The sequence below is a fragment of the Pseudophryne corroboree genome, chromosome 8 (assembly GCF_028390025.1).
Source record: "Pseudophryne corroboree isolate aPseCor3 chromosome 8, aPseCor3.hap2, whole genome shotgun sequence".
NCBI lineage: Eukaryota > Metazoa > Chordata > Amphibia > Anura > Myobatrachidae > Pseudophryne > Pseudophryne corroboree.
The window spans coordinates 16,547,983-16,562,994 of NC_086451.1; the positions used below are offsets into that span (position 1 = coordinate 16,547,983).

General features: G+C 47.3%; 1 protein-coding gene across 4 annotated transcripts in view; it reads left to right on the top strand.

The window, feature by feature from the left end:
* GSN (gelsolin) overlaps positions 1–15,012 on the top strand; it is a 71,659-nt gene that overhangs the window by 44,449 nt on the left and 12,198 nt on the right. For all 4 annotated transcript variants that reach the window (XM_063935961.1, XM_063935962.1, XM_063935959.1 and 1 more), the window contains exons 6-11: positions 845–934; positions 1,924–2,056; positions 2,954–3,042; positions 3,565–3,780; positions 12,308–12,441; positions 13,119–13,209. In XM_063935961.1, the coding sequence (XP_063792031.1) occupies positions 845–934; positions 1,924–2,056; positions 2,954–3,042; positions 3,565–3,780; positions 12,308–12,441; positions 13,119–13,209 (753 nt within the window). The remainder of the gene's footprint in view (positions 1–844; positions 935–1,923; positions 2,057–2,953; positions 3,043–3,564; positions 3,781–12,307; positions 12,442–13,118; positions 13,210–15,012) is intronic.

Here is a 15,012-nt window from a genome sequence, read left to right on the forward strand (position 1 = left end):
GTTGTATCGTGTTACATGAAACATCCTCAAAGACCTGCAATAAGAATAAAATCTTACATTTAAGTCGTTTTTCCTCCAGCCTGGAATTTTTATTTATTTATTTTTTCCATTCAAACATTGGTTAAATCTGTCCCTCTTCCTTAAGCACATAGTGGGGTCTGTCGGTGAAATGACTGGCAGCGACCACTTGTGTACAAAGATCACAGTGGGGTGGGGGGGGGGGTGTTAGACCCTGGGGTCTTTCCGGGATGATTCTTAGGAACCGGTGGTCCTCGCCTGCTGCTAATACAAAGTCGAATCACTTTGTCCTTGGTCCTCATGATAATATACTATTATAGAGACCCCCCCCCCCCCAAATTGTAATACTGTAATCTGGGAATAACTTCCAACATGGAGTATAAGAGGAGTAGTACATTGTAGTTATACATACATCCTTACAGGATAAGGATAGGTAATAAGGAGCTTCCATATACAGGACCCTGTGTGAGAGTGGCGTCCAGCCCATGTGTGGGGTATATGGGGAATGCCATTAAAGGCTCAGGAAGTGAGACACCTGCTGGACACTATTGGTACCAGGGACTGTATCCTCAGTTATACTGTGCAGAATAACAGCACCAGCGTTTTTTAGAACATCTGACACCAGCTAGGTATATATGTGGCTACATGTCGGGAATCTGGGCTCTTCCGATTTGCTGGGACATGTAGTCCAGCAAATGCTGGCTAGACGCTGGTTGCGATGTCCGGTGTTAATCTGATGTGAAAATATTCGGGTTTACTTATGCCTGAGAATTGCAGTATGGAGGACGTGTGAGGTGGAATTCATTAACCTTTCCCTCTGTTCCAGGTTCTGGGAGATAAGCCAGATCTACCGGAGGGACCCTCAGACGACATTAAAGCGGACGCTACCAATAGGAAACTTGCGAAGCTTTACAAGGTAATTGTAACCAAGTGTCTCGCTAACCCTTCTATAACGCGCAGCGGAAACTTCCTGTCATAACTTTTTGCTTTAACACGTTTACAGCCCTGCAATTAAGTTAACGACCATTTGTTTGCCACCAGCTGAGACTTTAGAGGCTGTATAATTTGTTTCGTTTGCAGGATTATCCTAGGAAATGTATAGAGTTTGCACAATGAGAACGTCTAACGGCCGGCGTATCTGGTACAGTCAGACTTCCTAGCATAGCCTCTCGCATATATCACACGCCGCCAGTGTACAGTGCCGGATCGCAGGCTCAGTATGTGCAACAAAGTCGGAGGGACTTGCCATTACGTGGGGTTGGAGGAGAAATGGTGTGAGCTAAACAGCATTCTGTGTCAGGGGTGCTCAGCATACACACCCTCCAGCTGTTGTAGGACTGCACATCCCAGCATGCCCTAATAGTAAAACTGTGCCAGGGCATGCTGGGATGTGCAGTTCCACAACTGCTGGAGGGCCGCATGTTGGTCACCCCTGGTATAGACTCTAAATATTTGAATATTTTCTGTTTTGGATTTGTACAAACTGATCCTTATGGCAGGATAGACGCGTAGAGCTGGCACCAAGGGGTTTTGTTTGGCGGGTAAGGCTGGTGGCTGTTGGTGAAATCACTGTAGGGTTGGTGCCATTGTGAATATTTGGTAATTTGGCTATTGGGGCTGGCATCGCAGGGCTATTGGTAATACCGGTGAGTTAGGCTGTGGTGCCATATTGGTAATATGGGGAATAGGGATGGCACCGCAGTTAATGTTGGGGCTGGAACCACATTGGATATTGGTAATACCGGTGAGTAAGGCTGCGGTGCCATACTGGGTGTTGGTGAAAGTATAGCGTTGGTGGTGAACCTCTCGTGCCGCTTGCATCCTGTAGTATCTGTGTCCGCTGACTTCAGCTTCTCTGTAGTAATTGCCTTATATAGTACTGATGGAATTTATCCTTTTTCCTAGGTCTCCAATGGCGGTGGAGCCATGTCTGTGTCGCTGGTTGCCGACGAGAACCCGTTCACGCAGTCCGCCCTCAACTCTGATGACTGTTTCATCCTGGATCACGGCTCCGATGGAAAGATCTTCGTATGGAAAGGTTTGTCCTGGGCGGGTGGAGGGGGGACGTGTTTTTGTAACATGCCCCCTGTTGTGGGGAATAATGAGCTGATAATTGACGTGATTCCACCTCATGCGATACCTGACTGTCCATCTCCGCGGAGAACATTACTGACCCCTTACTTTACCACTTAAATCAACAGTAATTTGCATTGGGCTCGCCCATATCCTTGGAACTCTGCAGCACATCGCTCTGTCCCGGCCACTATATACTGTTACAGCTAACGACGTGAGAGATTGCGGCCGTATGCCGCTTTTGCGTTACTGCTGGACTCGCAGATCTGTGTTTGCTGCCCCGTAGGGCTGCCAGCAATTATCTGAGTCTGACACTAGAAGGGGCCAAGAGGGGTGAGAGTTCAGGTGCCGCTGTCTGTGTCGGCATGTCGTCACAATGGCATTGCACACCTCCCGCAAGTAGTTTGTGACTTAATAGGATTGCTCGTTCCCTGGGTCACCTGGGGTCCTGCTGGTGGTCTCTCCGTGCTATGGGTTCTCTTCTGCCATTAGCTTTGTGTTTGCATGATGAGATTTCCCCTCAGATGCAGACTCCGGGCCAGATGTACAAAGCCTTGAAAAGTGATAAAGTACCAGCTAATCAGCTCCTTACAGGCTCTGTATGAATGACAGGAGCTGATTGGTAGTCTATCTCCAAGGCTTGGTACATCTGGCCGTCCCACTGATGAGCAGTTGCGATATTGAGCGGTGCTTTGTGAGGCGGCGGAACCAAGCTCCCCGGTGGGCACGGGCGTTCTGCGCTGTGATAACTCTTATTCTACGAATTGCTTGCTTAGAATGCATTGTATCGCACGTAATCGTCATCTAGCGTTTTAGAATTCTGTATGGTTGTGTCGCTCATGTTGTTCCCTCGCCTGTCCAGGTAAAAATGCCAACTTGGAGGAAAAGAAAGAGGCCTTGAAAACCTCTACAGAGTTCATCTCCAAAATGGGATACCCCAAACAAACCCAGGTAATGATCCCCTCCCCCCAACAGACACCCAGGTAATGATCCCCTCCCCCCAACAGACACCCAGGTAACAAGACTTGTAATAGTGACTTGTGGATCTAGAACCGTAGTGACCTTTGCCGGCTCACAGCCCTCCTCTCCTGTCCCTATATAAAAGACTATTTCTGCAGCAGGTTCCCATCTAAATATTACATATCAGACTTCATATAACACAATATTACAATATAAATTGCTGGTTAGAAGCTTGGAATAACGTTCTCTGCAGACCGCGGCTTTCTGCCACCCGCGGAAGACCTTGTATGTAAGTAATTTGGTAACTGAAGTCTATTTTACTTTAAGGAATTCCCCACACATGTACTGTTCTCAAACTCTCAATACTCAGAAAATCCACAAGGTGGCGCTGGAGGTTTTATTAAAAAAATAAAATACATTTAAAAATAAAGTGGGGATCCTTGGTATTAAGAGTAGCCGCCTTACGTCTGGGGTACCGATCGTTTGCTTATCGGCAATATTATGTTCCTTCAGGTGCAAGTCCTGCCGGAGAGTGGAGAGACTCCGTTGTTCAAACAGTTCTTCAAGAACTGGCGGGATAAGGACCAAACGGAAGGCATGGGCGTCGCGTATATTCCCAACCACATTGCCAAAATCGATAACGTTCCCTTCGATGTCAGCTCATTACACGAATCCACGGCCATGGCGGCTCAGCACGGAATGGTGGATGACGGTTCTGGCGAGAAACAGGTGAGCAATGGGGGAAGGAGGGGGGGGAATTCTGCTTTGTGTTACTGGGGCTCACAATAGATATATGCTGGTCATATATAATAAGGTGCATGTATAAATATATGGCGGAATCCTGGTGACAGCCGGTTCCTTCCAGCCGTTCACAGATCTGCAAATGAAACTGTAAATCCACCATGTACACTTATACTTTGGGCATTGGAAATGAATTTGCCCTGAGCCCACTTCCTTGCATTCGTATTGTACCGACCGTCTGTGTGATGCAGTTTCATATATTGAACCTTTTATTAAACAAATGTTTGAAGGAATGAATTTGTCTTCTCTTTATCCTTTTCCCTCTTTGAGATGTATATCCCTATCTGTAGCCTGCACACCAGCAATATTTTTACGGAAAGTGCGTTATACTTTATGGATATAATTTTTTTTTTTTTTTTTTTTTTTTTTTTCCTAATCTACCTTTTATGTTAATATAAAATGTGACCTCAACACCACAATGTCTCCTCTATAGAAATCCAATCATCCCCTTCCTTTTCCAGAAAATAATCCTGTCATTAGAGAATAGGGAATGAACAAACGATACAGATAAAAAAAAAAAGTTTCAGCATCTTTTAAGATGAAGAGGCTGATTCTGAGAGGGATGTAGCGTGCGTCCATCTGGTCTGCGCACGGGGGTGGCTGCTCTGATAAATAAAAAATGGCGGCTGACAGCACAGCTAGGGGTCAACCTTGGTTCCGATGCGTCTACAATCTTAAGGTGGGTACACACTGATAGATTTATCTGCAGAGATATCTATGGACGGATCGGGCGATGTGTTGAGCATACACTGCCTGATCCTTCGGGGACTGACGTCATGAACTGGGCGGGCGTGTACACACACACACGGCCAGTTCAGCTGTCAATCGCCGCTGGCCGCCGCAGCATGTGTACAGGCGGCCGGCTGGTCACCTGTACACACACAGCGATGCGCCAATATATCAATAGATATATTGGCCGTAGGCTGTGCTGCGGGGCAGACGCGATATGTCTGAACGACTGAGTTCAAAGCCATATCGTCCGTACACAATGGCCGACGGACCCGCGATATATCAAAAACTAAAGAAAAGAGTGCAAGCAGACTCCACTAAAATTTAATAATTTTAATCCTAAAATATACACAATCATCACATAATAAAATGGTATACATATACCTATTAGTAATAGAATGTAGCCAATAATTATTAATATAGGATCCGCACTAAACTTCATACAATTCCATAAAGACCAGTGCACTATTAAATCACAAATATGAGCTGATATAATGGTGATCTTTAAATTAGAACCAACATGTCCTTTGATTTATCTGAAAATTAACAACTGGTGGTTAGCGCTGAAAGTCTTAACTATTATCCATAGATCAGTCCCATAGTTGAAAGTAATATAATCAGGTTGAAATCAATAGATGTATAACAAGTGCACTGTTTTTTGTATTTTTTGTGAAGTTGAGCCTCTATTTGTTAGACACCAAATAAACACCGCACCAGTTCTATCTGCTGTTCTATTTAGTGTAGCAGCATGTCGGGATGATAACGCTTACCACTTCCACGATGTACAGACGGCACTGACAAGTGCTCAGGTGCCGCTGAATCTAGCGCACTCTCCTTGCTACAGCGTGTCAAACCGCTTACCGGTTCCAAAGGTCGTCTAGCGGTGCTGTAGATGTCCAAAACGCCGTTGGTTTAGGGGGATTAGCTGACAGCCACGGTCCCCGTATTGCAAATGGGACCAATGCAGGTGGCTCTGCTCGGGCAAATTGAACCCGACAGTGAAATGAGGGCTGTTCTCAGGATCCGAACACTTCTATTTAACCACCTCTACTTTTCCACGGCCTCCACCCGCTTCACAAAAAATACAAAACAGTGCACTTATTATACATCTATTGATTTCAACCTGATTATATTACTTTTAACTATGGGACTGATCTATGGATAATATATAAGACTTTCAGCGCTAACCACCAGTTGTTAATTTTCAGATGAATCAAAGGACATGTTGGTTCTAATTTAAAGATCACCATTATATCAGCTCATATTTGTGATTTAATAGTGCACTGGTCTTTATGGAATTGTATGAAGTTTAGTGCGGATCCTATATTAATAATTATTGGCTACTATCTATTACTAATAGGTATATGTATACCATTTTATTATGTGATGATTGTGTATATTTTATGATTAAAATTGTTCAAGTTTAGTGGAGTCTGCTTGCGCTCTCTTTTCTTTAGTTTTTGTCTTCCATTTGTTTAGGGATTGCTAATACCCTATTCCCCGGAGAGCAGCATTTCAACATAGGCTCAGGGAGGCGCCCTTCCCTTTTTTCCCCCCGCGATATATCGGTCGTTATATAGAACGGACAGTATATCGGCCAGTGTGTACCCACCTTTAGTGCAGATGCATCGGGAGGCGGGCCCCAAGCATGTGATGAGATGGACGCAGATCTGGCTGTGTATGCAGCGATCTGTCTCCATCTCCGAATAACCCCCTAAGTGCTCTCACTGTGCACCTGATAATATAATAACCTTTTTCAGATTTCTTAAATAGAATACGCCCACATAATATGCGTGACTTGAATGATTGCAGTTCTCCTTCTGCCCACCAGAGGGTAGCAGAGCCTCGCATTACAAAAGAACCTAACTCATGGAAATTCGTTATTCGCTATTGGGGAATCTGATATTTGCCTCAATGTCTTCACCCAGTCCAGAACACTACTTAGCATTTGGTCATAGAGCATTAGATATTTGACAGTCACTGACTGATAACTGCCCCGTTTGCTGCAGTTTATGCTGCTATAGATTTCTTACTGTAGTTACTACTTTACCTAATCAGCGCACAGCTGTGTGCCTCCCTGTGACGTAGGGTGAGGCAGAGCCTTTCCTACTCTGCAGCCTCTCAGTCCCCCCTGCTTTGCCTCCTCCCCTCCGGTTTTGTGATCTCCTTTCCCTCTTAACATCTTGTATCTCCTGTTTCTCTATCGTCCTAGTGGATGCTGGGGTTCCTGAAAGGACCATGGGGAATAGCGGCTCCGCAGGAGACAGGGCACAAAAAGTAAAGCTTTCCGATCAGGTGGTGTGCACTGGCTCCTCCCCCTATGACCCTCCTCCAAGCCAGTTAGATTTTTGTGCCCGGCCGAGAAGGGTGCAATTCTAGGTGGCTCTCCTAAAGAGCTGCTTAGAGAAAGTTTAGCTTAGGTTTTTTACTTTACAGTGAGTCCTGCTGGCAACAGGATCACTGCAACGAGGGACAGAGGGGAGAAGAAGTGAACTCACCTGCGTGCAGGATGGATTGGCTTCTTGGCTACTGGACATCAGCTCCAGAGGGACAATCACAGGTACAGCCTGGATGGTCACCGGAGCCGCGCCGCCGGCCCCCTTGCAGATGCTGAAGTAAGAAGAGGTCCAGAATCGGCGGCAGAAGACTCCTCAGTCTTCTAAAGGTAGCGCACAGCACTGCAGCTGTGCGCCATTTTCCTCTCAGCACACTTCACACGGCAGTCACTGAGGGTGCAGGGCGCTGGGAGGGGGGTGCCCTGGGAGGCAAATGAATACCTATTTTGGCTAAAAATACCTCACATATAGCCTCCGGAGGCTATATGGAGATATTTAACCCCTGCCAGAATCCGTTAAGAGCGGGAGACGAGGCCGCCGAAAAAGGGGCGGGGCCTATCTCCTCAGCACACAGCGCCATTTTCCCTCACAGAAAGGCTGGAGGGAAGGCTCCCAGGCTCTCCCCTGCACTGCACTACAGAAACAGGGTTAAAACAGAGAGGGGGGGCACTAATTTGGCGATATGCTTATATATTAAGATGCTATAAGGGAAAACACTTATATAAGGTTGTCCCTATATAATTATAGCGTTTTTGGTGTGTGCTGGCAAACTCTCCCTCTGTCTCTCCAAAGGGCTAGTGGGTCCTGTCCTCTATCAGAGCATTCCCTGTGTGTGTGCTGTGTGTCGGTACGTGTGTGTCGACATGTAGGAGGACGATGTTGGTGAGGAGGCGGAGCAATTGCCTGTAATGGTGATGTCACTCTCTAGGGAGTCGACACCGGAATGGATGGCTTATTTATGAAATTACGTGATAATGTCAACACGCTGCAAGGTCGGTTGACGGCATGAGACGGCCGACAAACAATTAGTACCGGTCCAGACGTCTCAAAAACACCGTCGGGGGTTTTAAAACGCCCGTTTACTTTAGTCGGTCGACACAGACACAGACAGGGACACTGAATCCAGTGTCGACGGTGAAGAAACAAACGTATTCCTTATTAGGGCCACACGTTAAAGGCAATGAAGGAGGTGTTACATATTTCTGATACTACAAGTACCACAAAAGAGGGTATTATGTGGGATGTAAAAAAACTACCATAGTTTTTCCTGAATCAGATAAATTAAATAAAGTGTGTGATGATGCGTGGGTTCCCCCCGATAGAAAATTATGGGCGGTATACCCTTTCCCGCCAGAAGTTAGGGCGCGTTGGGAAACACCCCTTAAGGTGGATAAGGCGCTCACACGCTTATCAAAACAAGTGGCGGTACCGTCTATAGATAGGGCCGTCCTCAAGGACCAGCTGACAGGAGGCTGGAAAAATATCATAAAAAGTATATACACACATACTGGTGTTATACTGCGACCAGCGATCGCCTCAGCCTGGATGTGCAGAGCTGGGGTGGCTTGGTCGGATTCCCTGACTAAAAATATTGATACCCTTGACAGGGACAGTATTTTATTGACTATAGAGCATTTAAAGGATGCATTTCTATATATGCGAGATGCACAGAGGGATATTTGCACTCTGGCATCATGAGTAAATGCGATGTCCATAACTGCCAAAAGATGTTATGGACACGACAGTGGTCAGGTGATGCAGATTCCAAACGGCACAAAGGTGTATTGCCGTATAAAGGAAGAGGAGTTATTTGGGGTCGGTCCATCGCACCTGGTGGCCACGGCAACTGCTGGAAAATCCACCGTTTTTTACCCTAAGTCACATCTCTGCAGAAAAAGACACCGTCTTTTCAGCCTCAGTCCTCTCGTCCCTATAAGATCATATCTGCCCAGGGATAGAGGAAAGGGAAGAAGACTGCAGCAGGCAGCCCATTCCCAGGAACAGAAGCGTTCCACCGCTTCTGACAAGTTCTCAGCATGGCGCTGAGACCGTACAGGACCCCTGGATCCTACAAGTAGTATCCCAGGGGTACAGATTGGAAGGTCGAGACGTTTCCCCTTCGCAGGCTCCTTAAGTCTGCTTTACCAAGGTCTCCCTCCGACAAGGAGGCAGTATGGGAAAAAAATTCACAAGCTGTATTCCCAGCAGGTGATAACTAAATTACCCCTCCTACTACAAGAAAAGGGGTATTATTCCACACTATATTGTGGTACTGAAGCCAGAAGGCTAGGTGAGACTTATTCTAAAAAATTTTTGGAACACTTACAAAGGTTCAAATCAAGATGGAGTCACTCAGAGCAGTGATAACGAACCAGGAAGAAGAGGACTATATAGTGTCCCGGGACATCAGGGATGCTTACCTCTATGTCCCAAATTTGCCCTTCTCACTAAGGGTACCTCAGGTTCGTGGTGCAGAACTGTCACTATCAGTTTCAGACGCTGCCGTTTGGATTGTCCACGGCACCCCGGGTCTTTACCAAGGTAATGGCCGAAATGATGATTCTTCTTCGAAGAAAAGGCGTCTTAAGTATCCCTTACTTGGACGATCTCCTGATAAGGGCATAGTCCAGGGAACAGTTGGAGGTCGGAGTAGCACTATCTCGGATACTGCTACAACAGCACGGGTGGATTCTAAATATTCCAAAATCGCAGCTGATCCGACGACACGTCTGCTGTGCCTAGGGATGATTCTGGACACAGTCCAGAAAAAGGTGTTTCTCCCGGAAGAGAAAGCCAGGGAGTTATCCGAGCTAGTCAGGAACCTCCTAAAAACAGTGCATCATTGCACAAGGGTCCTGGTAAAAATGGTGGCTTCCTAAGAAGCAATTCCATTCGGCAGATTTCACGCAAGAACTTTTCAGTGGGATCTGCTGGACAAATGGCCCGGATCGCATCTTCAGATGCATCAGCGGATAACCCTATATCCAAGGACAAGGGTGTCTCTCCTGTGGTGGTTATAGAGTGCTCATCTTCTAGAGGGCCGCAGATTCGGCATTCAGGATTGGATGCTGGTGACCACGGAGCCCAGCCCGAGAGGCTGGGGAGCAGTCACACAAGGAAAAAATTTCCAGGGAGTGTGATCAAGTCTGGAGACTTTTCTCCACATAAATATACTGGAGCTAAGGGTAAATTTATAATGCTCTAAGCTTAGCAAGACCTCTGCTTCAAGGTCAGCCGGTATTGATCCAGTGGGAAAAACATCACGGCAGTCGCCCACGTAAACAGACAGGGCGACACAAGAAGCAGGAGGGCAATGGCAAAAACTGCAAGGACTTTTCGCTGGGCGGAAAATCATGTGATAGCACTGTCAACAGTGTTTCATCCCGGGAATGGAAACTGGGAAGCAGACTTCCTCAGCAGGCACGACCTCCACCCGGGAGAGTGGAAACTTCATCGGGAAGTTTTTTCCACATGATTGTAAACCGTTGGGAAATACCAAAGGTGGACATGATGGCGTCCCGTCTGAACAAAAAACGGGACAGGTATTGCGCCAGGTCAAGAGACCCTCAGGCAATAGCTGTGGACGTTCTGGTAACACCGTGGGTGTACCAGTCGGTGTATGTGTTCCCTCCTCTGCTTCTCATACCTAAGGTGCTGAGAATTATAAGACGTAGAGGAGTAAGAACTATACTCATGGCTCCGGATTGGCCAAGAAGGACTTGGTACCCGGAACTTCAAGAGATGCTTACAGAGGTCTTATGGCCTCTGCCGCTAAGAAGGGACTTGCTTCAGCAAGTACCATGTCTGTTCCAAGACTTACCGCAGCTGCGTTTGTCGGCATGGCGGTGGAAAGCCGGATCCTAAGGGAAAAAGGCATTCCGGAAGAGGTCATTCCTACCCTGGTCAAAGCCAGAAAGGAGGTGACCGCACAACATTATCACCACATGTGGCGAAAATATGTTGCGTGGTGTGAGGCCAGGAAGGCCCCACAAAGAAATTTCAACTCGGTCGTTTCCTGCATTTCCTGCAAACAGGAGTGTCTATGGGCCTCAAATTGGGGTCCATTAAGGTTCAAATTTCGGCCCTGTCGATTTTCTTCCAGAAAGAATTGGCTTCAGTTCCTGAAGTCCAGAAGTTTGTCAAGGGAGTATTGCATATACAACCCCCTTTTGTGCCTCCAGTGGCACTGTGGGATCTCAACGTAGTTCTGGGATTCCTCAAATCACATTGGTTTAAAACCAGTCAAATCTGTGGATTTGAAGCATCTCACATGAAAAGTGACCATGCTCTTGGCCCTGGCCTGGACCAGGCGAGTGTCAAATTGGTGGTTTTTTCTCAAAAAAGCCCATATCTGTTTGTCCATTCGGACAGGGCAGAGCTGCGGACTCGTCCCCAGTTCTCTCCCTAAGGTGGTGTCAGTGTTTCACCTGAACCAGCTTATTGTGGTGCCTTGCACCTACTAGGGACTTGGAGGACTCCAAGTTGCTAGATGTTGTCAGGGCCCTGAAAATGTTCCAGGACGGCTGGAGTCAGGAAAACTGACTTGCTGTTATCCTGTATGCACCCAACAAACTGGGTGCTCTTGCTTCTAAGCAGACTATTGCTAGTTGGATGTGTAATACAATTCAGCTTGCACATTCTGTGGCAGGCCTGCCACAGCCAAAATATGTAAATGCCCATTCCACAAGGAAGGTGGGCTCATCTTGGGCGGCTGCCCGAGGGGTCTCGGCTTTACAACTTTGCCGAGCAGCTACTTGGTCAGGGGCAAACACGTTTGCTAAATTCTACAAATTTGATACCCTGGCTAAGGAGGACCTGGAGTTCTCTCATTCGGTGTTGCAGAGTCATCCGCACTCTCCCGCCCGTTTGGGAGCTTTGGTATAATCCCCATGGTCCTTTCAGGAACCCCAGCATCCACTAGGACGATAGAGAAAATAAGAATTTACTTACCGATAATTCTATTTCTCGGAGTCCGTAGTGGATGCTGGGCGCCCATCCCAAGTGCGGATTATCTGCAATACTTGTACATAGTTACAAAAATCGGGTTATTATTGTTGTGAGCCATCTTTTCAGAGGCTCCGCTGTTATCATACTGTTAACTGGGTTTAGATCACAAGTTGTACGGTGTGATTGGTGTGGCTGGTATGAGTCTTACCCGGGATTCAAAATTCCTCCCTTATTGTGTACGCTCGTCCGGGCACAGTACCTAACTGGCTTGGAGGAGGGTCATAGGGGGAGGAGCCAGTGCACACCACCTGATCGGAAAGCTTTACTTTTTGTGCCCTGTCTCCTGCGGAGCCGCTATTCCCCATGGTCCTTTCAGGAACCCCAGCATCCACTACGGACTCCGAGAAATAGACTTATCGGTAAGTAAATTCTTATTTTTACAGATTTGGCGCATTGAAGCTTCGGAGAAAGTGCCAGTATCCGAATCGCATTACGGACAGTTCTACGGCGGAGACAGTTACATTATTTTATACAATTACAGACACGGAGGCAAAAAGGGCCAAATTATCTACACCTGGTAACAAACTTTGCATTGGTCTGTGCTAGCGTGGTGGGCATTGATTGTCAAAGGCAGTATGGGGGGGTAATAACCCGGTAAATCCTGTCCTGTATGATCGGCAGATGGCTATATACTGGAATGATTGTGCAACTTTATTAATAAATTAGTTGTAGGTCTCGAACCGTTTCTGCAGAACCTTGCTCACGCGTTCGCCAGCGTTGTATGGTATTACAGGGCGCAGCGTTGCATGGTATTACAGGGCGCAGCGTTGCATGGTATTACAGGGCGCAGCGTTGTATGGTATTACAGGACAGCTAGAACACTTATGCGTTTGCTTTTTCTATAAATGGTTTTCAGATAAATGACAGAGTTTATTATACAACTTGGAAGATTTTTCCAAATGGATTTTTAGCTTTTTTTAGCCAAAGCTACAAAACTAACGCAGCGGCGTCTTATTCCGCAGAGACCCTTATTTATAGAATGCGTGCGCGCCACCATGCAATTTTAGAAAACAATGGCGCGGGTCTCCCAGTCAGCAGCCTCTGGCACAGGGGATGACTGGGATATTTATATAGAATGTGTCCCTGGACTGAGCGTCTGTTTGGAATTCTTATTGTACTGATTGTATGGCGGTTTGTTTATGTGATTGACGTTCAGTGAAGATTTGTCACTGACTGTTGTCTCCCACATTCCAGGCAAGGGCTGGACTCTACGAAGGACGAGATAACGGCCTCCGCCTTCCTGAGCGCCCAGCTGGACGAAGAGCTTGGGGGTGGCCCGGTTCAGGTGATTATATTGCACACTCATTAGTAACACTGATAGCTGAATTCCACAAACAGTGACTGTTTTATAACCTTTTTCAGCATCTCCATTTCTGTCTGTTCTGCCTGCACGGTAATGCAAAGAGGGGGAGGGGTTAGATTTTACATTAAAAGGTTCCTATACTTTCTGAAAACTAAAATAGTTGCCCCCACCTTCTCCATATGTACTCCACTGTGTGGAACAACAATTACCAGCTTGTAGGTATTCCACGGCAGCGCCGACACCTGGAAGAGGACGGAGCCGCCTGTGTTAGATCGGACCAGTAACTGCGATTGGTTGCTGGTAATGGTGACCGCGTGGGGGCTAGAGGTCCCCCAGCCCAGGAATTGTCGTGAACTGGGGTCCTGTGATATGTAACTAGCAGGGGTTATACCAGCGTCAAACGTTGTAAGAGCAGGATGGCGGATATCAGACCTTCCTACCAATACACACTTCATAACCAGCACCCCAGCAAATTCATAGTTTAGGCAATTGCGCAAAAGTAACGGTGGTAAAATGTCACGCACTGTTTCCAGTGATTGATGCTGATATGCAGAAGCTTCTAATTCCAAGAAACCAAATGAGTGTAGTGGTGTCCGGCACTGACGGGGTTAATGCAGCCACTTGCTGATGACCTGAATTTCCAGGTGAGTCACTGGGAGATCGTGATGACAAGCCCTCGGGGAGTGTATTCGGGGTGAGGCGTGCAGGCATGTTAGATGTGGGAGCTTGCGTAATGTCACTTCCTCCGTGTCGGTGGCATATGGAAGGGGACGCTCCTCCTGCGTGCCGTAACGGATGTCCCTGATAGGACGGTTTTTTGCAAGAAGAGATGAAAAGTACCAGTCATTCAGCTTCTGTCCATTTACAGGCTGTGCTACAAAACTGCCAGGAGCTGATTGGCTGGTAATCTCTATCCGCTTCATCTCTTTAAGGCTTGATACACCTCCCCCTATTGGTTTTTAATGTTGTATTTCCCCTGCCTCCATCTGAAAACCAGGGCTGGATTAACCATTAGGCACCACAGAAATTTTCCATTGCCGGATTTACCATGGGCCCTATGGTGCAGCTGAACCAGGTTCCACATAAAGGGGCGCCCACAATAAATGAGAAAATTACATTAATTCGAAATAATAATAGAGGATAATATACATTAATGCTCCGGATGTGACTCTCCCAGAAGGAGCCCTTCACCAGCATGACTTGTCCCTTGCCAGTCACTACAATCGTACACTGAATTGGGCACTGGGCTGGGTGGCACCGTAAACACCATCTCCTTCCTGGCACCAGTGAGTGGTGCAGGGGTCTGTTCAGACAATGACCCACCCCCAGGGATCTGCACTGGATCAGACTGGAGCGGGTGCTCTGCAGTGGGAGGTGGCTGCTGTAGTGCAGTACTAGGGGGCAGTGGCTTCCCTAGCTGGTGTCGGCTATGCGGGTATAACTTGGTAGCCGCCGCTCTTCTGCGTCTAGCTGGGATGCAGGCATCGGGTGACTGATGCCCAGATCCTGGCACCGGGCCACTGTTAGGGTTAGGACCTGGAGGGGGATTAGCCATAGCCTCTACCCCAGGCGGGGTAGGGGACAGGGGAGGGGTAAAATAATTACGCCGTCCTTTGTCAGCATTCTGTCGCAGTGCCTGTGTCTATCATGTGACTGCTGACATCACGACCACTGGAATCCTGGGTCACACCCGTCTAGTGGGGCGTTTGCATAGTGACTTCTCCGCTTGGTTCTGTCTGTCCTTTTTTACACTGCACTCTGTTCATTCTCTTGTGTACTCTGTCC